General features: G+C 48.7%; 1 protein-coding gene, 1 long non-coding RNA gene and 1 pseudogene across 8 annotated transcripts in view; 1 reads left to right on the forward strand and 2 right to left on the reverse strand.

The window, feature by feature from the left end:
• Window positions 1–21988, reverse strand: part of SMG6 (SMG6 nonsense mediated mRNA decay factor) — a 310391-nt gene that overhangs the window by 12253 nt on the left and 276150 nt on the right. For all 6 annotated transcript variants that reach the window (XM_006167566.3, XM_027767920.1, XM_027767919.1 and 3 more), the window contains 2 exons: window positions 16325–16501; window positions 12495–12641 (listed from right to left, as the gene is read on the reverse strand). In XM_006167566.3, coding sequence (XP_006167628.1) covers window positions 12495–12641; window positions 16325–16501 — 324 coding nt within the window. The remainder of the gene's footprint in view (window positions 1–12494; window positions 12642–16324; window positions 16502–21988) is intronic.
• LOC106733767 (60S ribosomal protein L17 pseudogene) lies at window positions 4769–5416 on the reverse strand (annotated as a pseudogene).
• LOC114005907 (uncharacterized) lies at window positions 10668–15431 on the forward strand. 2 transcript variants are annotated; one of them, XR_003547700.1, is made up of 4 exons: window positions 10668–10788; window positions 11738–11796; window positions 13791–14860; window positions 14997–15431. It is a non-coding gene; the product is annotated as an uncharacterized LOC114005907 (long non-coding RNA). The 2 variants fall into 2 exon arrangements; XR_003547701.1 differs by having other exon boundaries at window positions 13791–13944.

The following is a 21988-nucleotide window of genomic DNA, read 5'->3' on the forward strand; positions in this document are numbered from 1 at the left end:
TTGTGGTGGTGGTGTGTGTGTGTGTGTGTGTGTGTGTGTGTGTGTGTTTGGCTTTTGCCCTCCCAACTTTTCCAGATTTTACCCGTCAGATTCCTGGCAGCTGTGCACGGCGCCTGTGCCGGCCGTCACGTCCCATTCTGATCTCTGGGTCGCACGGTGAGAGAAGGACACAGGATGCGCAGGGAGTGAGAAAGTGATGTCGGCGGGGAGAGTGCCAAGTCCCCACTCACAGCCACGGGACACTTGGGGAGCAGGGGAAGCATGCTGCTGTGGAGTTCAGAGGCCGGTAGTGAGATTTATTTTTGTTTGGATGAGTAAAAAGCTGCAGAAGCCTCTGATGGGGGGAAAGGGGGGAACAATCGGAATGCTGTGATTCAGACAGAAGGGGCCTGGCCTGGAGTCAAGCGTGCTGACCCGGAAGGAGAGTTCCATAGGAACCCTTCTGGCTGCGGCGAAGATTGGCCCCTGGACAGTGTACTGGGAACGCAAGGAAAGCATGACCACTCAGAATCAGACTGGTGACAGTGAGGAACAAGTCAGCATAAAGTGGGGAAGAAAAAAGAATTCTGTTTCTGGAAGGTGCTAAGGAACCAGTTTTCTCTGAGCCATGGGAGTTCCCTAGAGCAGGCTGGTGGAGAACGGGAAAGAGATCATACACACAAACACACAAAGGGGAAGCTAATGGGCTTGCATCCCCAGGAAGGGCTCTTTTACAGGTTAAGTTCCTTCTTCCATACAGTGGGGATGCTTTTATTAGGTTGACCCACTAAAAACTGAGACACTGAGAATTACAAATAAAAGCAATGCAACTTCTGACACAGGAACTGTGGAACTTGGGGAACCCAGGTCATGAAGCAGCCAGACCAGAACAAGGCCTTCCCTCAGCTTAGGGGCTCGACAAGAGTGTGGCTGCTGTGTTCTGCAGGGTGAGGAAATCATTTGTCTCTGGGCCTCTTTGGCCAGAGCAATGTCTTCACCAGAAATCACAAGTTTTGCATTTCCATATCTACCTTATACAAAAAAAATACCTAATCAAGTGCCTAACAAATACATATTTTTTCCTTTATTGTCAGAAGGAACATGTGCTGGGACCAGCAGTTAGTGTAATGGCTATGTTGCTGGACTCCCATGTAGTCAGCCGTGGTTTGCGTCCCAGACCCGGTGGCTTAGACTCACACCGGGCACGCGTGCGTGCCTGCCCAAGATCCTGAGAGGAGAATGGAGGAGAAGGGACTGCAGCGTGGCCATCCCCCTTGGGGGGTGATTTCTTGCTTTCTGTCTCTCTCTTTCTGGTGAGCGTGCGCTCGCCAAACCTCTACAAAAAAAAAAAAAAAAAAAAAAAAAAAAAAAAGAAAAGAAAAGAAAAGAAAAGAAAAAAGGAACATGTGCTTGCCAAAGAGACATAGAAAGGAAAAATGCCCTCCAACAGGGCGCAGTGATGCTGCAATCCTTCCTCCTTCATTCCTCTCTGCTATCAGGATTCTAGGCATGCATGTACATGTGCCTGGAGTGTTTTTCAAGCCTCCAGAGTTGGGATCAGAACCACTGTCAGTCATGTGAGATCCAGTTCCCTTGACTGTTGAGCTATGAGACCAGTCCCGACATGTATTTTGAATTTTTAAAAAATTTTTGCCATGGGGTGTGTGTGTGCTTGCTGGACAGGGACAGGGACAGAGAGAGAGAGAGAGAGACAGACAGACAGACAGACAGACACACAGAGAGATGAAATCACCCCCTGGGGGGATGGCCACATGTCAATCCCTTCTCTTTTTTGTTTCTGAGAGGTTTTCGCTATGGGGCGCGTGCGCTCACCAGACAGACAGAGAGAGACATAGAGACAGAAAGCGAGAAATCACCCCCCAGGGGGATGTCCACGCCGCAATCCCTTCTCCATTCTCCTCTCAGGATCTTGGGCATGCATGCACACGCGCCCGGCGTGAGTTTTAAGCCACCGGGTCCGGGACGCAAACCGCGGTCGACTACGTGGGAGTCCAGCAACATAGCCATTACGCTAACTGCTGGTTCCCAATCCCTTCTCTTCTATTCTCTTCTTGGGATTGTGGGCATGGATGCACACATACTCAATATGTCTTTCAAGCCACTAGGTCTGGGACTCAAACTGTGCAGTCAGCCATGTAGGATCTAGCCTCCTTAATCACCATGCCACTGGCTGGCCCTGATACATGTATTAGTAACTCAACAAAGATTGGTTTCATTTCTTCTTGCTCGACTCTATTTTTCATTTTCTATGTATTAAGTGGGGTAAAACGTCAAAGCTAGTAGCGAGCAGAGCTAGGGTATTGAGGGGTAAGGCAGAGGACTACTGATTTCTTTTATAAGACTCATAGCACTTTTTTAAAAACTGTGGATGGTGAGTTGGCTTAGTAGCCTAGTGCTTAAGGGGGCTGGATCCCACATGGTCAGCCATGGTTTGAATCCTGGCCGAAGTGGCTTGAAAAACAGCTGGACACGTGTGTGTATTCTCCATATCCCGAACAGGATGGAGAAATGGGAAAGAAGGGATTGTGGCATGACCATACTCCACTGGGGAGTGCTTCCACTACTCACCATACCCTGCAAGATCAAATGCCCTCTGGCAATTAAAAAAGAATGAAGAAAAAAACTATGTTGAGGGAGGTGGGAGGGAGGGTCTCAGGAAAAAAAATTAACAGACACGATAATGGAAAGTTACTTACTGAGGATGATATATATAGTAATATCTTTGACTTGACTGACATGCAATGCAGGTATGCTTTGAAAAATCATACTATGTGCTATAAAGATATATAATGATTAAATGTAAATAAATAAGGGAAAAGAGTTTATAAAATAAATTTTAAATACTATAAAAAATTAAAATGATAGATCTATTACTTAAAGATAAATCTTTTTGTTGTTGTTGTTACAAGGTGTACATTTTGCCAGAGAAAGACAAGCAGAGAGAGAGAGAAGGAAAGTGAGAAATTACCAACTGGGAGGATGGCCACGCTGCAATCCCTTTTCCTCCTGGGATTTTGGGCATGTGTGCACACGTGTTTGGTGTGATGCTCAAGCTGCCAGACTGGTACTCCATCGGCAATGTGGGAATCAAGCAAATTAGCCACGATGCCACATGCGGGTGGTTGTCTTTGATTTTTAAAAAATTATGTATTTAATTTTATTTATTATTATTATTTTTAAAATTTGACTAGAGAGAGCGAGAGAAAGTGAGAAAGCAAGCCACCAGGTCTGGGACATGAACCGCAGTTGACCATGTGCGAGTCCAGTGCCTTAACCACCATGCTACCTGCCAGCCTCTGTCTTGGGTATTTTAAAACAGTATTACAAGTTACACAAGTTTAAGATGAAATAAATGTAAAAACTGGGGCCAGCAGGTAGGGTAGTGGTTAAGGTGCTAAACTCCCATGTAGTTGATTGTGGTTGGAATCTGGACCTGGCAGCTTGAAAATCACTCCAGGTGCATGTGCATGCATGCCTGAAATCCTGAATGGAGAAGGGATTGTAAGAAGTGTGGCCATCCCCTGCGGGGGCAATTTTTTACCTTCCCTCTCACTGTCTCTTTCTGGAAAGCGCACACGCCCTATGGTAAAAACCTTTTTAAAAAAAACGTAAAAAATAAAGAGAATTCAGCATCAGCAGGTGGCATGGTGGTTAAGGTGTTGGACTTCCACATGGCCAACCATGGTTCAAGTCCTGGACTTGGTAGCTTACTTCCTTACTGTCCCTCTCTCTCTGGTGAGTGCATGTGTCCTGTAGCAAATTAATAATAATAATAATAATAATAATAATAATAATAAAGGGGCTAGCGGGTGGTGTGGTGGTTGAGGAGCTGGACAATCCTACATGGCCGACCATGGTTTGAGTCCCAGACCTGGTGGCTTGGTTTCTCACTTTCCTTTTCTCTGTGTGTCTGTCTTTCTCTGTCTGGTCTGGTCAAATGAAAAATAAATGAATGAATACATACAATTAAATAAATAATTCTTTAAAAAATATATATTTTTTAGGGCCAGCAGGTGGCATGGTGGTTAAAGTCTCACATAGCTGACCATGGTTCAAGTCCTAGACCTGGTGGCTTGCTTTTTTCCCTTTCCCTTTCTTTCTCTCTCTGGTCAAATTAAAAAGTAATAATAACAAGTGAAATTAAACAAATAAATCTTTAGAAAATATTTTTTAAATGTAAAAAAAAGAGAATTCATTATAAAAAAAACTATGCTGATTTAAATGAAAAGTGAAAAATTGGAAATGTTAATAAAATAAAAAGTAGAAATAGATGGTGAGATAATCATAGGCAGGCAGATCCTCCCTGAGCCAGCATAAACTGAAGGGTGCAGGTGCTGAATCTGCCAAGCAGAGCAAGCAGCGTCCCCAGCGGCCTCCCTGGGCACAGCAGGATTAGCACCTTCATTTAGGATACATTGCTAATGGGAAGGATGCTGCTGACACTCTAAAGTCCCAGAGAGCCTGCGGCCACCAGATGGCATAGCAGTTACATTGCTGGACTTCCACATGGCAGACTACGGTTCAAGTCTCAGATCCAGTGGCTTCAAATTCATGCCAGGCACATATGTACCCAAAATCCTGGGAAGAGAATGGAGAAGGGAACATGGCATGGCCATCCCCACTGGGGGGTGATTTCTCACTTTCTGTCTCCCTATTGAGCACACGAGCCCTATAGCAAAAATCTCTCCAAAGTACCACAGAGCTCAGTATGTGCTAGTTTTCTTTTTTTTTTCCTTTAACTTTTATCTACATTTATTTTATACTGACTTTATTCCCGGGCCTTAAGTTTTTTTTTTTTTTTTTCCTTCAGTTTCTTTTGGGATATCTTTTTCTTCTGTGTGACTTCCTCTTCCGGTTTAGGAACAATTTGCTCCTTTTCAGTGAGGATCATCTCGCTGTGGCAAGGGGATCTCATGTATGGGTTAATCCGTCCATGAGCTCTGTACGTACGATGGTGCACCTTGGGTGCCTTGTTCACCTGAATGTGCTCAATGACCAGAGAATCCACATCTAACCCCTTAAGTTCAGCATTACTTTCTGCATTTTTAAGCATGTGCAGCAAAACTTCAGCACTCTTTTTGGGCCACCGGCCTTGTGTCCAGCCCCACTGTTTAGCCTGGGCACATCTACCAACTCCGCCATTGTAACGACAGAATGGCACACACAGCTTCTGTAAAGTGACATCCTTCAGATACTTGGTGGCTTTTCAGATATGCATACCCTTGATAGCCTGGGCAGTTTCACGAGTGTTCTTAAAATGAACACAAAGATTTGAACCTCTTGACTTGCATGACTTTGTGGGGTTCTCTGGGTCATGTAAATAGCAGACCATTTTCAAAGATCACCTCAGGTCGCTAATGAGAAGAGCGCTAGTTTTCTTTTTTAAAAACTGTATTTATGACAATTTGTTTGCTATTTCTTGTTTTATGAGGATTGATTTTTAATATTTTATTATTTTTAAAGAATTGTTTTTAAAATTATTTATTTAATTTTATTACTTCATTCATTAATTTTAATTTGACCAGAGAAAGAGACACAGAGAGAGAGAGAGCAAGCCACCAGGTCCAGGACTTGAATCACGGTTGGCCATGTGGGAGTGTCCAGCATCTTAACCACCATGCCACCTGCTGGTCCCAATAATTATTTTATTTTTTCAATTTGAACAGAGAGAGAGAGCGAGTGAGCGAGTGAGTGAGAAAGGGAAAGTGAGAAAGTAAGTTGCTAGGTCCAGGAATCAAACTGTAGTCAACCAGATGGGAGTCCAGCGCCTTTAACCACTATGCTACCTGCTGGATCCAGAAAGAGACTAAGAGAGCGAAAAGGGAAAGTGAGAAAGCAAGCCGCCAGGTTCGGGACTCAAACTGCAGTTGGCCATGTGGAAGTCCAGTGCCTTAACCACCACATCATCTGCTAGCCCCTGATCTTATTTTCAAACTAGAGTGTAAGGTACTCATGAAAAATAGCCTGCTTTTCTTCCTTTTTTTTTTTTTTTTTTTTTTTAGTTTTGCTATAGGCTGTGTGTACTCACCAGAGAGACGGGGGTGTGGGGTATAGGGTTGGGAGTGAGGGACACCTGGCAGGGGATGGCCACATAGTCACAACCCCTTCTCCATTCACCTCTTGGGATTTTGGGCATGCATGCACACACAGGTGGCATATTTTTCAAGCTACCAGGTCCAGGACTCAAACTGTGTAGTCGGCCATGTGGGATCTAGCCTATTGCTATGCTACCTATTGGTCCAAGAACAGCCTACTTTTCTTATGGTTTCTTTTATAATACCTACCACGAAGCTTAACATATTATAGGGGTCTCAGAATTGAAGACATCTTATAATCTGAAATTTTTAAAAATGTTTTTGTCATAGGGCACATGTGCTCAACAGATAGAGAGAAAGTGAGGAATCACCTCCTAAAGAAGATAGCCATGACACAACCATTTTCTCCTCTCTGGATTTTGGACATGCACGCATGCATGCCTGGTATGATTTTCAAGCCATTGAGTACGGGACTTGAACCGAGGTCCACCATGTGGGAATCCAGTGGCTTAACCTCCACTCCACCTGCTGACCCAATCTGAATTTTAACCTATATAACTCTTGCTCTGTAAAAACTAAAGAAATCCATTCCTGAAGGAGAGGGAGTGACGGAGCATGACACAGTTGAGCTTGCTTTCCACAGCAGTCTAAGAGCGTCTTGGCTAACAGCCTGCCCATTCTGCAGGACAGGACCCTGTGGATGATGCTGGAGCCTGGGGAGCAGGAGCAACCAGAACACCAGTTAGCTGAGGTTGGACCAGGCTGGGGTGGGCGGCTGCCCAGCTCTGCAGGCTGATGTGCTTTCCTGCCCTGGCGTGAACGTGCCCCTGGCCTGGTAGTATGCTGGCTCCCACCCTGCCTCCGACAGCTAGGAGCCAGGGCTGAGTGTCTGCCTTCCGCTAGCGTCCATACAGGTGTGGGGGACTCTGTGCATACCCCATTGTTCCACAGTGCCCCCCCACCCCCAGCTGGGTGGCAGTGTGAATGGACTGCAGCTATTTTTAGAGTGAAACTCCTGGGGCCACCACAAAGGAGTGACTGCATCTTCAGGAGGGTGGGTGGGCGGGAAGGGGACAGGGGAGTGAAGTTATTTTCAGAACACATGTCATTGCTGGCTACAGAGCAAGACTGTGGCCATAATGCTGAGGGAAACAATAGCTGTGGCCAGAGGAAGAGCCTGTTATGTTTCAGGTGGGATGTTTGCAACCACTCAGGAAACCTGACCCCGCCCGACAGCAGCACAAATCACAGCAAAGCCTCGTGGAGGCAGTGAGGAGGCAGGGAGGGGGGAGAGTAACACAGTCAGAGGCCAGCATGAGGTGCCAAGAAGCCACGCCTCATGCCTGGAGGAGGATTTGCAGTGACTGCTTTGCCCTGGGGGCCTGGTTAGGAATGAAACACTGTCCAATTTCCCAGACAAACCATGTACCTACCCTGCTCTGGTCTCTGGACACCTCCCAAGAATGGCAACGGGAATGAAAAGAACTCAGGCAAAAGCAGCAAGGTGGGCAGAACCAACCCAATATAAAGAGCTGTCTCAGGCAACAAGGCGAAGCCTGGGCTGAGCTGGAGAGTGTGGCCTCAAAGCCCCAGGTGGGCGGGCCTGTTGCCCCCAGCATCCAGGGCCTGCCTGGGCGCTGCAGCTCCAGCTGCACAGGCCCTTAGAGCTCCCCACACCCCTTTCCTGACCTCCAGTCGGCCCCACTCACCAGCCTCTGTGCAACGCCGGAAGCAGGGAGGGACAGGCTGTGGAGGGAGGCCAGGCCTCACCGCCCCCCCCCAATCCCCATAGATGAGCTTAAGCCCAGGGGTCTAGGTGGGAGCAAGGAAGTGGGGGTGTGGCTAGAGCCCAGATTTCACTTGGACTTTATAGCCATCGTGGGGGCCAGGAGGATTTTTTTCAACCCCATCTTCATATCCCCTTCCCCAAACATGTGTGGTTCCTGTTTTGCTGCATCTGTAAAAGGCGCGGGGAGCTGGGGACTTGCCTTACACCTCTCGGTTAACACCCTGGAGACTGATGGAGTTCAGAGCAGTGTAATTTACAGCCCATCTCTCCGATCTTAATTCACTCGATGCTCCTTTCTTCCTTATTGTATTAGTGTGACCTAGGTACCTGCCAACAATAATGGCCTCTCTAGTTAGGAGCTTCTCCCCCACTCCCAAGACAATTTATACCTTTTCCTTGGGATTTTCCCCCCTTAAATTAAACAAAAAGAGGAAAAATAAGAAAAGGTTAACATGGGTTTGGAGCACTGAAGCCCCCGTGGTTCTGGGCAGGGAGCCAATGGCCCGAGGGCACACACATGTGTGTGCTCTCCCAGAAGGGCCTTCACCGGCCCTGTTTTACAGCCACCTCGGCACAGACTCCAGGGTTCACGCATATGGCCAGACAGATGTGTCTGGCTTACGTTCAAGGCTGGAAAATGAAGAATTATGGAAGTGAAGGGCCCCGGGCATTAAAGAGAGGGGGGTGAAGGGAAGGGGGGAATTTTTCCTCTGCTGAGAAATCCTCCTGTGGCTGTGAGGCTGGAGGAAGGAGGCTGACAGGAGGCAGGGCCGCCAGCAGCGGTGCATGTGGGGCCTGTTCTTAAAGGGGCCACAGCAACCCTGGCTCTGGCCTGCAGCAGGCCCTTAATGCCTAGGCCTGAGCAGCCTCCTCTAAAGAAGCTGATGGGGGAGAACAGGCCTGTTGGACAGGGCCAACCAGGGCACTTAAAGTCAAGGCTTACAGAAGACCTCCAATTTTCTTCTTCTTCCTCTTTAAATTATGGTATTTGCCATAGAGTGTATACGCTAGCCAGAGAGATACAGTGAGAGGAAAAGTGAGAAATCACCCCCCAGGGCAGATGGTCACTCTGCAATTCCTTCTGTTCCATTCTCCTCCTGGGATTCTGGGCATGTACACACACCTGCCCGGAGTGATTTTCAGGTCACCAGGTCTGGGACTCAATCCACGGTTGGCCATGTGGGAATCCAATGCCTTAGTCATCATGCTACCCAGTGACCCCCCAGAAGACCTCCCATTTTGAAGGCACTGCTTGTTGCTGCTCTGGGAGGCAATGCTGGACAAGGTACCACAGACAGGGACAAACCCCTGTAGCATCCTGCACTTTTCTCCTGTAACAACGCTCATTCTCATTTCAAGCCACTCGTTTAAAAGTGGGTTCCCTACTACTGCCCACCCCGGAATGCGGACTTTTTGTTCACTCCTGTGTCTCCTGGTCACTAGCATAGTAAAGGCTCACCACCACTTGCCAAACTGAGCTGACTCCAAAGTCTGCTCTTACGAACAGTAATGGGCACATCCACAGGTTCTGAATCCAGACAGCAGACCCAGTCCCTGATTCTAGAGAGTTCACGGAGCAGAGCGGGGAGCAGGTCCAGAAATAACTGTAACATGAGACATGACAGCAGCTCCAAAACGAAGGATAAATCAATGCTACGGGAACACTGAGTAGAGAGAGATGAAGTTCTCCTGGGGGGATCTGGGAAGGCTTCACTGGGGAGATGGAGTTTCATCTGGGGATTGAAGGAGGGACAGAATTTCAACAGGTAACAGGAAGTGTGGAGAGAAAAGGATACCCTGGTTTGAAAGACAGCCTTAAAGATCTGAGAGTGGGACAGGGCAGAGCATGTTTAGGGACAGTGTGCTGAGGAAGCAGAGTATCGCTGTCAGACAGGAGGGCTCAGCATCTGGACAGACCCTGTACATCTACTGTCATCCACTCCGAGGCCTCAGAGCAACTTAGCTCTCACGGGTAGGTGCCAGTGCCGCTTACATTTTGGAAATGAGGGAGCAGACTCAGAGACACTAAGTAATTTGCCCAAGGTCCTAGAGCTAGTAAGGGCTCATGGGGAATGAGGCAGTGAGAGAAGAATTTGAAAAACAGACTGAGAACAGACCAGAGAGCCCTAAAAACCATAATAGAAAGTCAGATCTTATTTATTTTAGATTTTTGCCATAGGGCATGTGTGCTCACCCGAGAGAGGCAGAGAGACCAGAAAGTGAGACATCACTCCCCAGGGGGATCATGCTGAACACCTTTCTCTTCATTCTCCTCTTGGGATTTTGGGCACACATGCCTGGAGTGTTTTTAAGCTACCGGACAGGACTCAACCACAGAGCTGGCAATGTGGTATCCAGTGCCTTAACCACCATGTCACCTGCTGGCCCAATCAGACTTATTTTACTACCAGAACAATGATTTCTAGCATGTGAATGGCTCAGTGGGGTGGAGAGTAATATGCTGGGGAGAGTGGGGTGAAGCAGGAGAGACTACAGGGTGCACTACACAACTCCAGGAGGTGCTGTGCACATACCGGGAGGCCAGTGGCTCCCTGGAGCTGTGTAATACAGAGGCCTTGGTTGCTATTAACACAACTATAGCAAGTTCCTGAGCTAGAGTATCAGTAGTGGTAATGGGAACAGAGGGGAGAGGAGAGAATAAATGAGAGAGCAGATAAAAAAATTAGATACAAGGGGTTAAAAGCCAGGGGAATTTAAAATGCTGCTCTGGTTGCTACCATCTATTAAGTCACTGAACAAATATTTGCTGCAGACCAACTCAGCTTGCTGAGACTAAGAAGTAATAGATAGGAAGGAGGAGACTATAAAAGAAGAGTGGTGAGGAAGCCTAGGTGACTGGTCTGCTCAACAGGGAGAAGACAAGCGTTCATTCACTTGTGCTAATGTGAAGGAAAGTGGGCCCGAAACTACAGGGAAGTCGACTACGACAAGGACTGAGATTTGGTAAGACAGGTCCTTAGTGATTTCGGATTCAAGGGCTTCTTTAACTGCTTGGCTGGGAGTCAACAGTGGGGGTGGTAAGTGGAGACAGGACTTCTGGGCAGACGAATGGTAAGAGGAGAGTCATGGGACAGGAGGACTGAAGGCTGAGGAGGGAGCTGCTCTGGGGGCCACAGAGGTGTACACACAGGCCCACTAGGAATGAGGAGGCAGCCGCAACGCAAAAGATGATGCTGACTCCAATCCACACTTGATACCAACGGCAGCGGGGCCATGACTGTGAGGGGCTTCAAAAAGTTCACAGAAAATGTGTAGTTTGAAGAAACCGCAAAGACTTCATTTTTTGGGGGGCACCAAAATTAACATATACTTTAACTCCACTTTCCATGGAGTTTTTGAAATTCCCTCATATGTCTAAAGGACAATGAATCCTGGGCTGACCTTGTTGCCTGGTGGTTAAGGAAACCAGATCCCACATGACCAAGGGATGGTTTGAATCTTGGCTCAGTTGCTTCAAAAACATGCCAGGCATGTGTACATGCCAAGGTAGGTCCTGACCAGGATGGAGAGATGGAGGAGAAAGGATGGTGGGATGACTACACCCCATTAGGAGGTGCTTTCTCCCTCTGCCTCTGCCTGTCTATCTCTTTCTGGTGAGTGCACACACCCTCTGGCAAAAAAAAATATAAATAAAAAACAAAGGATCCCAACTGGTATTCATTCTACCTCTTGAGACAGAACAAGGAGACAAATTTCAGCACACACTAAGTGCTGTGTCTTGTGCTAAGTGTCTTACATGCACTGTTGTGTGTGGGCCTCAGAGACTCTAGAGTGGTTCTATTATGTTCATTTTACATATGAGCAAACAGGCTCAGGTTCAATACTTTGCCCATTGTTACAAAGCTATTTAAGTGGTGGAGTCCGGGTTGTAATCAGCTCTGCTTGATCACAGGTATGAAGCCCAGTGCCAAAGGAGGGGGCTGCTGAAGAGAGAAGAGGCTGAGCAGGATGGTTTGTTGCCTCCCCATGCACACAGTTAAAGGAGGGAGCATGACTGGATCTGCCCCTTCTGTCCTGAGACGCCAGTAAAGGGAAGTGGACTGCTAGTGAGGGGACAGACTTGGGAGAGCCCTAAAGAAAAATGAGCTGGAAGGGAAGAAGGGTTCCCAAGAGGGCTGATAATGATCTAAGTCCCTGTGCAGAGATTCATTATTAGATCATTGGCAAAATCATGGTATAGTTTTCTATGCAAAAATGTGTCATGACTTTCCCAACAACCCAAAAGTTTCTTCCTGGGACGATGCAGAGAATGTCCTGTCCAGAGGGGCCTCTGCCATTAAAGTGGAAAGCCAGGCAAGTAGACTGTACCTATGGCACTCTCTCCTCTTGAGATTGGGTGTTCTCAACTAAGAATGGCCTTTCAGAAGGATCTGGATACAGTTCAAGGGAACTTTGAAACCCCTGAAATTGTATGAAAGACCACATATGTGTAATGTGCAGTAATACATCTTCATTTCTAATTCTCTTTGGCGCAAAGGATGAGGGAGACTGTAGCACCGAACATGGAACCAGAACTCAGTGGTAGAGTGAGAGAACAGGCTGAGCACTGGGAAGGACATTGGAACCCTTCCTGCTTCCAGCCCATATGCCCCTCATGCCCCATACAGCCACAACCCCAGTGGGAACCACCTTCCCCAGGCGGGTCTCACCTGGATCTTTTCTTGGCGACGCTGCTGTTCAGCTATCTTCCTGGCCAGAGCCAGCTTCTTGGCCCGAAGTTCCCTGATGTCATCCTCACCTCCACTGCCTTCGGCCTCTGAATCTTCCTCAAAGTCTTCAATCACCACGTCTTCCTCCTTTGGGTGGTGGAGCAGACCAGGGCAAAGTGAAGACTGAGCCCACAGCACTTACGAGCCCACCTTTTGCCCTTCCCGCCCCTCACACTGGGACCATCCTTTGCAAGGGTTGCGCAGTGTGTGCTTCTCTCTACTCAGCCAAGGCGGGTTGAGAGAAGCTGTTATCTCCCCAATTTACTCCCTTTCAAACTCTAGGGCTCTTTCCTTATGGAGGGGTGAGTCACTCACAGTCACACATATACACTTGCATGCTTATACTTAGATTCTTTGCTCTCTCGTTACAAAGTCAAACTTTGGGCCCATTTTCGTTGTGAAATCACAAATGATTCAAGGGGAGAAACAACACAGAAAGCTAAACCACACAATTTAAGTGCAATTCATGCTAATGATCTGATAGGGATCAACTCTGGCCAACAGCTGGGAGTTAGGCGTGGAGGCTCCCTTGCCCCAGACAGTGTCAGGGAGCAGATGCTGTAGCTCAGCAGACCTTGCCCTGGTTTCTTTTCAAGACTACAGCCTGGTGGTGTGGGGACTGCTGGGCCCCATTACAGGAATTCACATGACATGACCTTGCTTAGCTGCCCTTCCAGGGCCTGGGCAGGGTAGGAGGCGGCTGGCTAGCTTAAGGAGCCTCTTGCCAGGCTGGTGGAGCAGTCCCCAGGGATGGCACCCCCCTGCTTACAGCCCCGATTCTCAGCAGCCGACGCTCCCCGGGTGGTCCCAGGCTCCATTCCTTACTCTCTCACTTTTGGCCTTGGTCGGTAGAGAATGTGCAGCTGCCCAAGACAGCATCCTTTAAGGGACAGAGTTAGAAATGGGTACATGGGTAGTGATTTATTAGGAAACATTCCTGTGTTTCTAACTGAATAATGACAATGATTATGACAATGGCTACCACTTACTGAGCACTGATTACTGGCCAGGCACGAGGCCAAGCATTTCTCAAATGTTAACTCATTCAACCTTTACAATGACCTGTGAAGTAGGTGCTTTCCCCACCCGTTTTATAAATGTACAAAGTGAGGCTTATCGTTAAGCAACCTGCTCATGTTTACATACATAGCTAGTAAATGGTAGAGCAGGGATACCAACTGAACTGAGTCTGACTCCAAAGTCTGCTCTTACGAACAGTAATGGGCACATCCACAGGTTCTGAATCCAGACAGCAAGCCCAGGCCAGGTCCAAGTGGCTTTGCTATGTCAGGCCTGCCATAGCCCATCCTGGACCCGTTCACTACAGACTGATTTCTTCTCTCTCTGTCCATCTCAAGATGCTATTCGGATGGATCGCTTGCTGAAAATGGTCAGTAATATGTTGGGTAGGTAAGTGATGGGGGGATGTCTTGTGAGCAGAATCTAGGGGGAGGAAGACAGGTATATGGGCAGTCTCCCTGAGGAACTGGATTCTGTTCTGTTCACGAAGACGATGTCTAAAGAACCCTCTCTCCCTAACTTTCCTAATCAGTTAAATGACTCAGTCTTACAATTTAGGGAGAGGTGAGATGGGGATGGGGCCAAAACTGCGCTATCCTAAGAGGTATCTGTGGCCTGAAGTGTTGTCCACAGTCAGCACTCATCTGACAACACACGCACTATAGTGTCACAGAGAGGCCGTAGCCAGCAGAATGAGGAAGACCACATTACTTTCTTGTTCACTGGGTTAACCTGCATTGAAATAAGTGGGAAAAGATGCCTGCCTGCTCTATGGGGGAACACTGTCCCTGCCTGCTTTGGCCAGAGATACACAGGGTTATCGTGGGGCTTAGAGTGAGCTTGTCTGAGGTCAAAAGAGGGTCAGAGAAGCTTGTCTGAGGTTCACTCAGCTCTCACAGCAAACGAGGAAGTGCAGGGTTATGAAATTACACAGACCAGGGTAAGTAGGATTTCCCAGGGGCCACTAACATAAAGGAACCCAAGAGGCTCGTGGGAAAACGAAGAAGTGGGCAGCCTGGTGTGGTCATAACCTTTGTCTGGTCAATAAACCTCGGAAGGAGAAAGAGCATGGCACAGCCCAGATCTGGGACCAGAGAGCTGGTCTAACCCTTCTCAGAGTGGAAGAAACCCTATCATGGCTTTTCTGCTCAGCCCCTCTCTCCGGGTCTTACCAGCCTGGCTGGGTTTGGTACTGCAGACACCCCTGGTGAGAGGACGCTCTCTCATGGCAAGCCCAGAGTCAGCCTTGCTCACTTTGCGCTGCCTGCCTCAGCCTTAAAGTGTGGGTAAGATAACTTACTGACAGCGCCCAGGGCTTGGGTGGCACTGTTGTGCCCACCTCAAGTCTGGACACCCCAATGGGTTTGGCAACCCCACTGCCTCCTCCCATGCTGACAGCTCACTCTTTCCCGTTATTCCCAGCCCAGGTTTCATCTGGAGAGCCTGGAATCATGGACTCAGCCTTCTCCCTGGAACCACCTCTGTTCTGGAAGCTGAGCCCTGTGTCATCAGGGGTGGGGTGGGGCTCTCCAGCTATTCTAATGAAGCCAGTCCAAGACTCTGCTGCTCTGAAGACTCTGATCCAAAGGTGGCCACTCTATCACTGCTTCAGATCACAAACGACAGCTTCCAGCTGACATCTGGCTTCCTTGGCCTGTTGCTGATTTCATCCCCACACCCCGCCCTGCTCCACTGGGCGCTTGAGACTGCTGCGGGCCAAATGACTGCACTGGCCTATGGGTGACCTGGCCTCTGGCTAGAACTGCTTCCGTCCCTTCCCTCAGTCCCATGTTCCTTCCCACTAAGTCCCCTGTCTTTAACATTGGGGGGTTAAAAAGAAGTAAAGAGTCAACCTTCGGGCCGAAGTGAGGTGTGTGCGCACATACCCAGACAGCGTTACCCACACCCAGACACACAGCAGGGCAGCTGGCAGTGATACTAAACGCACACATGCTCCAACACCGTCACACACTCACATTTACTCAGAACCCACAGACAGCGGGGAAGCTGGCAGCAGTGTTCACTTAATCTGATACACAAACCCAACACACACAGACTCACATCAACAATCACCCCCAGAAGACACACACATGCACAGCAGAGCATAGCAGTGGGGTTTTATAGGGGTGGGTACATGGGCTCATGCACACACATGCACAAACACACACATATACACATGGTCTGGAGTGAAGCAAGGGCTACAGGAACAACCAAGGGCAAACAAACAAGAGGAGAATTCCTTAATCACATCAGGATGTGCAGGAGGGAGGGAGGGAGGGAGAGAGGCAGGGAGGGTAGGCCGGGGGAGGGGGGGTGATTTTCCACACGAGGCCAGCAATGTCAGCTCTTCCTGTACGTGTGCTGGGGGCTGAAGTTCAGGCCTGTGCTGCACCGAGCTCCACACATCTATAAACTTGATCCTCAGCCTGAACCCTAACACCCCCCCCCTCCACTCCCTTCCCTAAGCCTCCAGAGCTGCACATTATTAAACTCTTTCTTTCTTTCCCTCCCTTCTCCAATGCAACATTAAAAAGAAGCATCTGGAACTCGTAGCAGAGTGAGATGGAGGCACTGGGGTGGACTGGCAGGAAGGGGCACCAGCAGAGTGCACTCTCGAGAAGCTGGCTGGTTAGGTTAATGCAGACACTGCTCTGAGTGGTTATAAATAACCAGGAGCAGAAGCTGTAGCCTGGACCGGAGGGGGGAGGGGAGCCTTCCCTTTGCCACAGCGGGCTCTTCCCGCATAGTACCTCATCTTCCAGTTGTTTTCCCTCTTGGCTTCCCATTTCCTTTCCCATGGTGTCTGGGACGGGTGCCACTGACACATATTTTCCACCCTTGAATGCCAGCAGAGGCTCTTCTTGTCCACAAAGGGCTTCCAGAAAATACTTCAGCACTGTGACCCTTTTGCAGTCGGCTGCAATAACCTACAGGGCAAGAGGGAGAGAAGAAAAATAGCATTTTCAGAAAGGGAAGATGGAGATGAGAAACACTGCTGACTGATGGGCACATGAAGTGTATCAAAGCTCTGGGTAAGGGAGGCAGAGTGAGCAGGAGCATGTGTGCGTGTGAAAGGTGGTGAGAGCGGGCCAAGGACGGTTGAGAACCCAGATCTTCTTGGGGGAAGGAAGTCGCCACCATCTCTCTTTAGGTCATCTCTGGGGCAGCAGACAACCCCAGGACCAATGAGAGATGCCCTCGGGGATTTTGCCTTTCTTTTATGAAATCTTGATATGAAAAAAGAATGTATCAGATCGGTATAAGCTTAGCCTATAATCATTGGAAGAACAGTGGAGTGCAAGTGGCTGTCTCAGCAGACAGCTTTCTGGTACCCCTCGCTGTCTTTCTCCACTCTTCGCCTAGCTCCCTTCTCTCCAGACTCCTCAAAGGAGAACTTTTAGTCTGAATGATGAGGGTTTTCTTGGCTGTTTCATTTCAGCAAGATCATTTTGGGCTTCACTGACAAGTTCCTGCCCCAGCTAAGAGCTTCCCAGGCTCAAGCGGCTAGGGTCAGGCAGGGAACTGTCAGGAGGAGGGACACAGGCAGAGCAGGTAGGAGGTGTTGCACCCAGGCTCTGTTCCTTAGGGGTTCATGCCAACCTGCTCCCATGTGGCCATACCAGCACACAGGCCAGTGCGGTCAGAGAAGCCAGGGCTGGTTTAGTAGAGCTGAAATTTCGTATTCTGAGTGATCTGTCAACTATATGTTTCAGATGAGGTTTCCACAGTCACCACGTCTGGGATCTTCCTCGTGCAAGACCACGCATGCTGCCCTCACCTCCAAACCCATCTGCCTTCCAAGCATCCTCTATCTTTCTTGTTCTTCTCTTCATTCCTGACCTTGAGGTCCTCTGCTCCCTACTGGCATGTTCACTAAGGGAGAAGGGGCTGGCTTGATCTGGAGCTTGGAAGCTGAAGCCCATTCCACGTGGGAAGCACGTGCCCCTGCCCTGCCCCCCCCTTAAACACTACCCCATTTCTTTCTTCCTTTTTCCTTTCCTTAAGGGTTTTTTTTTTTTTTTTTTTTCTTTTTTTCTTTTTTATGTAACTGGAACCAGCAGTTGACATAATAGCTATGTTGCTGAACTCCCACTTGTCGATTGCAGTTTGAGTCCCGGATCTGGTGGCTTAAACTCACGCCAGACGCGTGTGCGTGCGTGCCCAAGATCCCGATAGGAGAATGGAGGAGAAGGGATTGTGGCGTGGCCATTCCCCCAGGGGGTGATTTCTCGCTTTCTGTCTCTCTGTCTGTCTCTGTCTTTCTGGCGAGCACATGCCCTATAGACAAAAAAACTATCAAAAAAAAAAAGAATTTTTATTTAACTTTATTATGTTTGCTTATTTTTATTTTAGAGGGACAGATTAAGAGAGATAGAGAGAGAGAGAGAGAGAGAGAGAGAGAAAGCAAGTCGCCAGGTCCAGGACTCAAACCATGGTCAGCCACATGGGAGTCCAGCACTAAAACCATGGTCCGCCCCATGGGAGTCCAGCCCCCTGCCAGCTCCACTACCCCATTTTTTTTTTGGGGGGGGGAGGTTTTTGCTATAGGGCGCGTGTGCTCGCCAGACAGAGACAGAGAGACAGAAAGCGAGAAATCACCCCCCGGGGGGATGGTCACGCCGCAATCCCTTCTCCTCCATTCTCCTCTCGGGATCTTGGGCACGCACGCACACGCGCCTGGCGTGAGTTTTAAGCCACCGGGTCTGGGACGTGAACCACGGTCGACTACGTGGGAGTCCAGCACCCTGCCAGCTCCACTACCCCATTTTTTAAAAATTATTTTATTGAACTTTATTTACTTATTTATTTTAATTTTACCAGAGAAGGACAGAGTGTGAGAGTCCAGTGTCCTTAACTACCACGCCACCTGCTGGCCCCCCCACCCCATTTCTTAATGTGAAAGGAATGTGTATGTCTGCATCAAGCAGTGGAGTACTAACTTGGGACTACCTTTGCTTGTGCATCATTTTACAGGTGCATGTGTTATCTCCATCTAGACAGAAGTGCCTCTGGTGGCAAAGATGACACTTCCTACCTTGTATATTTCCCTGGCAAGAGTTGTGTGTTACATACTGGGCATCTAGGAGGCTCAGTACAGACTGGCAGGCACAGGGAAGCTAGGCTGGGTACCACAGGGAGTGGATGATGCAGTGGAAACGAGCCCTATTTGGCCAGCTGGCCAGCCAGGGAAAGCACAGCACATACTGTCAGCTGTGTGCTCCATGATTCTATCCTCTGCCACCTTGGCCCCATCAAGCCCGCTGCTGTCTTCTGCCTAAGGAGTGGTTCTGGCTCTCCATCACCAATGCCTCTGTTACCATTATAGGCCGGAATTGGGCTAAGTCTACCACTTGAACACCACCTGGGAGGGTGACCTAAAAGATTCTCAGCTACACAGAGAGGGTTAGGCTTGAGCCTGGGACACCTGGTCCTGGGTTTACTTTCTTGAAGACGGAAGAAAGCTTGTCCTGGGCTGGGGCAGGTAACCATGAGTCCATCGCGTGTATTCAAACATGTGATGAGGAAGGCTAGAAATACAGAAGCAGGAGCTAAAAGGCATTAAAGAACAGAGCTGAAATGAGTAATAGCCTGGCAGGCAGCACGCACAGTGGCCTCCCTGCATCCCCAGCCTCTCACTTGCAGAGGAAACTTCTGCATTTCCACAAGACTGCCAGTTTCCTCTCTGTGGTCTAATTTTAACCACCTTGTCGTTACAGTGTGTGTCAGCCACCTGACCCCACCATGACCTCTGACCTTATGCCCTAGCTACTGCTTGCATTATGGAGAATTATGTCACAGGTCCAGGACTTTCCTTTTCAGTGTGAGGCCACTGCCACTGAATGGAGAGGAGAGTGGGGGGCGGGGGGTGAGAAGAAGAGAGAACAAGCTGGCAATGCTCCTTGGCCTCACCTGGATGGGGAGAGGCTCTACTGTGGCCCTGCCATGTGTGCAGCAGGGATCTGCCTTGGGGAGAGTGACTGACAGGCAGGCAGGAACATGGTGCTATTGAGCATGGACTGGGTGCTACGCTGAATGGCTCAGGAAGACAGTGTGATTCCTGGCCAGGAGGGAGAAAGCCCACATGTGCAGACGTGGGACTCCTGGAGAGGGGGATTTCCAGGGCACAGCAGGACCCTGGGATGCACACATCCTGTGCCTGCCTACCACACATCCTTAGAGGATCAGCGGGAACTGTCCATCACATGAACACACAAGTGGAAGGCAGTTTCTCCCTGGTTTTCATCCTCACCTTGTTTATTTATATATTTATTAGCTGCCACAGGGTGTGTATGCTTGCCAGAGAGAGACAGGCCAGGGGGTGGCAGCAGGGAGAAAGCACCCCCCCCTGTGTAGTATGCCTTAATCCCTTCTCCACTTCTCCATCTAGTCAGGATTTGGGGCACACATGAACGTGCACCTGGAGTGTTCAAGCCACTGGGGTTGGGGTCTGAACTCACTGGGGTTGGGTAGGCCATGTGGGATCTGGCTCCCTTAACTACTAGATGATGGGGTTAGCCCCATTTTCCACCCCATTTAGAAGGCACCTGGTTTCTTTGGGAATTTTTTTCCTGCTATGTCATTAGTCACTTTCCTAAGGCAAGGACATTCCTGGCCAACTCATGGGTTTGGATCCACTGGGGTCTCTCAATTGGTACTCAGAGGCCTGAAGAGGATTCTCTGGAGAGAGAATGTGGAAAAGTGTCCTTCCTTCTCTGCAACCCACCCAAGGAAAAAGAACATCCGCAGTTGTGTACAGCCTACTTAGGTTTCTAAATTCAAGCCCTATTTACTAGACAGGGAATCGGAGAGGGAGACCTTCTAAAGCTTGCCCAGGGACACAGCGTAACCTTCCATCTCCAGTTGGCGGGCCCATCTGGGAAAAGAATTCTGTCTTAAGGTAGGAGGAAGAAGCCCAGGGTGGAGAAGACCACAGCTCTCCTGAGTCTGGTGTGCTACAGAAGGCTTATGGGAATCTTCTCTTAGACAAAGCTTCTAGTACTTGACTCAGTAGGAAAAAATAAAAAATAAAACAACAGCCCACATAGAAACAGAAGTTTAAATATGGTTAGTAAGGGAAATCATGATGAAAGAAGCCTTTCAAACTACCTACAAAAAGTAAACTCCACTATTATCATCATCTTTGCTTGGCCAAGGATGACTTCTTGGTAGGAGAGGGTTAAAGCTAGGCTCCCTGCTTGTAGAGAAAGAAGTCCAGATGAAGTCTATGACATAATCCCCACAATAACTCTGTTCATGAGCACATTTTTCCATTCTATATCAATGAAAAACAGAGAATGTACATGGCATGTGCCTCATAGCTCTGGGCAAACTCTAGATTCTCCAGAGAAGAAAGCTGGGCAGGAGAGGCTTCCTTTCTGGGCTGTCACAGGTAGCGTTGGACTGGGGTTAGAAATAGGTGAAAGAGCTTTTGGCCAGGGAATACCATGGGAACCCAGGGAATCTTTTTAAAAATAACTAATTATTTATTTAATTTCATTTGTTGTTTTTATTATTATTGTCATTTTTAATTTGACTAGACAGAGAGAGAAAGGGAAAGCGAGAAAGGAAGTCACCAGGTCCAGGACTTGAACCATGGTCGGCCATGTGGGAATCTGGCACCTTTTACCATACATCACCTGCTAGCCCCAACTGGAGAACCTTCTTAATGCACCACTCCAGTGGCAATCTGGCCCCTTTAAACGAAGAACTGCTGAGTTGGGGAGGATCAAGTTAGTGGACAAAATGTCTCACACCATCATGCCAATCAGTTTTGAAAAGAGCTGTAAGAAAGGCACCCAAAGAAAGCCCCTTTCCCTTCCTCTAAAGATGTATGAGGCAGCTTGCCCCATCAGTGGGAACTGAAACCTCTAGCTTCAGGGCTCCTGTTATCACCCCACCAGGTCTGCACGCAAAGAACCAAGCAGAAAGAAAAACTGAAAGTGAGATGTGGCAAGAAAACTGAGGAGTCTGGCAGGTCCCAGGTTCAGTTCCTTAGAGAGAGATAGTGTGAGTGAGCATGCATGGGGCAAGTGGGGCTGGAGCTGAGGGGAAGGTTAGGTCCTGAAGTCCCGAAAGAAGACTGGGTGACTGGTAGGGTTATCTTAGGAGGGGAGATAGACAAGTAAAGAAGAAGGGTGTTCTCTGAACACTGGTGACTCCATAGTTGCTCAGCAGGGTACAAGCCCAGCCTGGGCAGAGATACCCAGGAGGGAACAGAAAAAGATCTATTTTTCTTACACAAAGGGGCGGTAAGGGGAGAGAGAAAAGGAACCAAGCACCAGGCACCATACACTGATGTACTCTGAGTTGGAGAACTTAATAATTCAGAGTAGCCATGGGGAAGACAGAAGCCCAGGCTATCGCCAGGGAATATGAGGAGGGTTTGAACTGAGCTAGGCCTCTGGGTGGGGGCT

This window comes from Tupaia chinensis, unplaced genomic scaffold, assembly GCF_000334495.1.
Source record: "Tupaia chinensis unplaced genomic scaffold, TupChi_1.0 Scaffold144899_1, whole genome shotgun sequence".
NCBI lineage: Eukaryota > Metazoa > Chordata > Mammalia > Scandentia > Tupaiidae > Tupaia > Tupaia belangeri.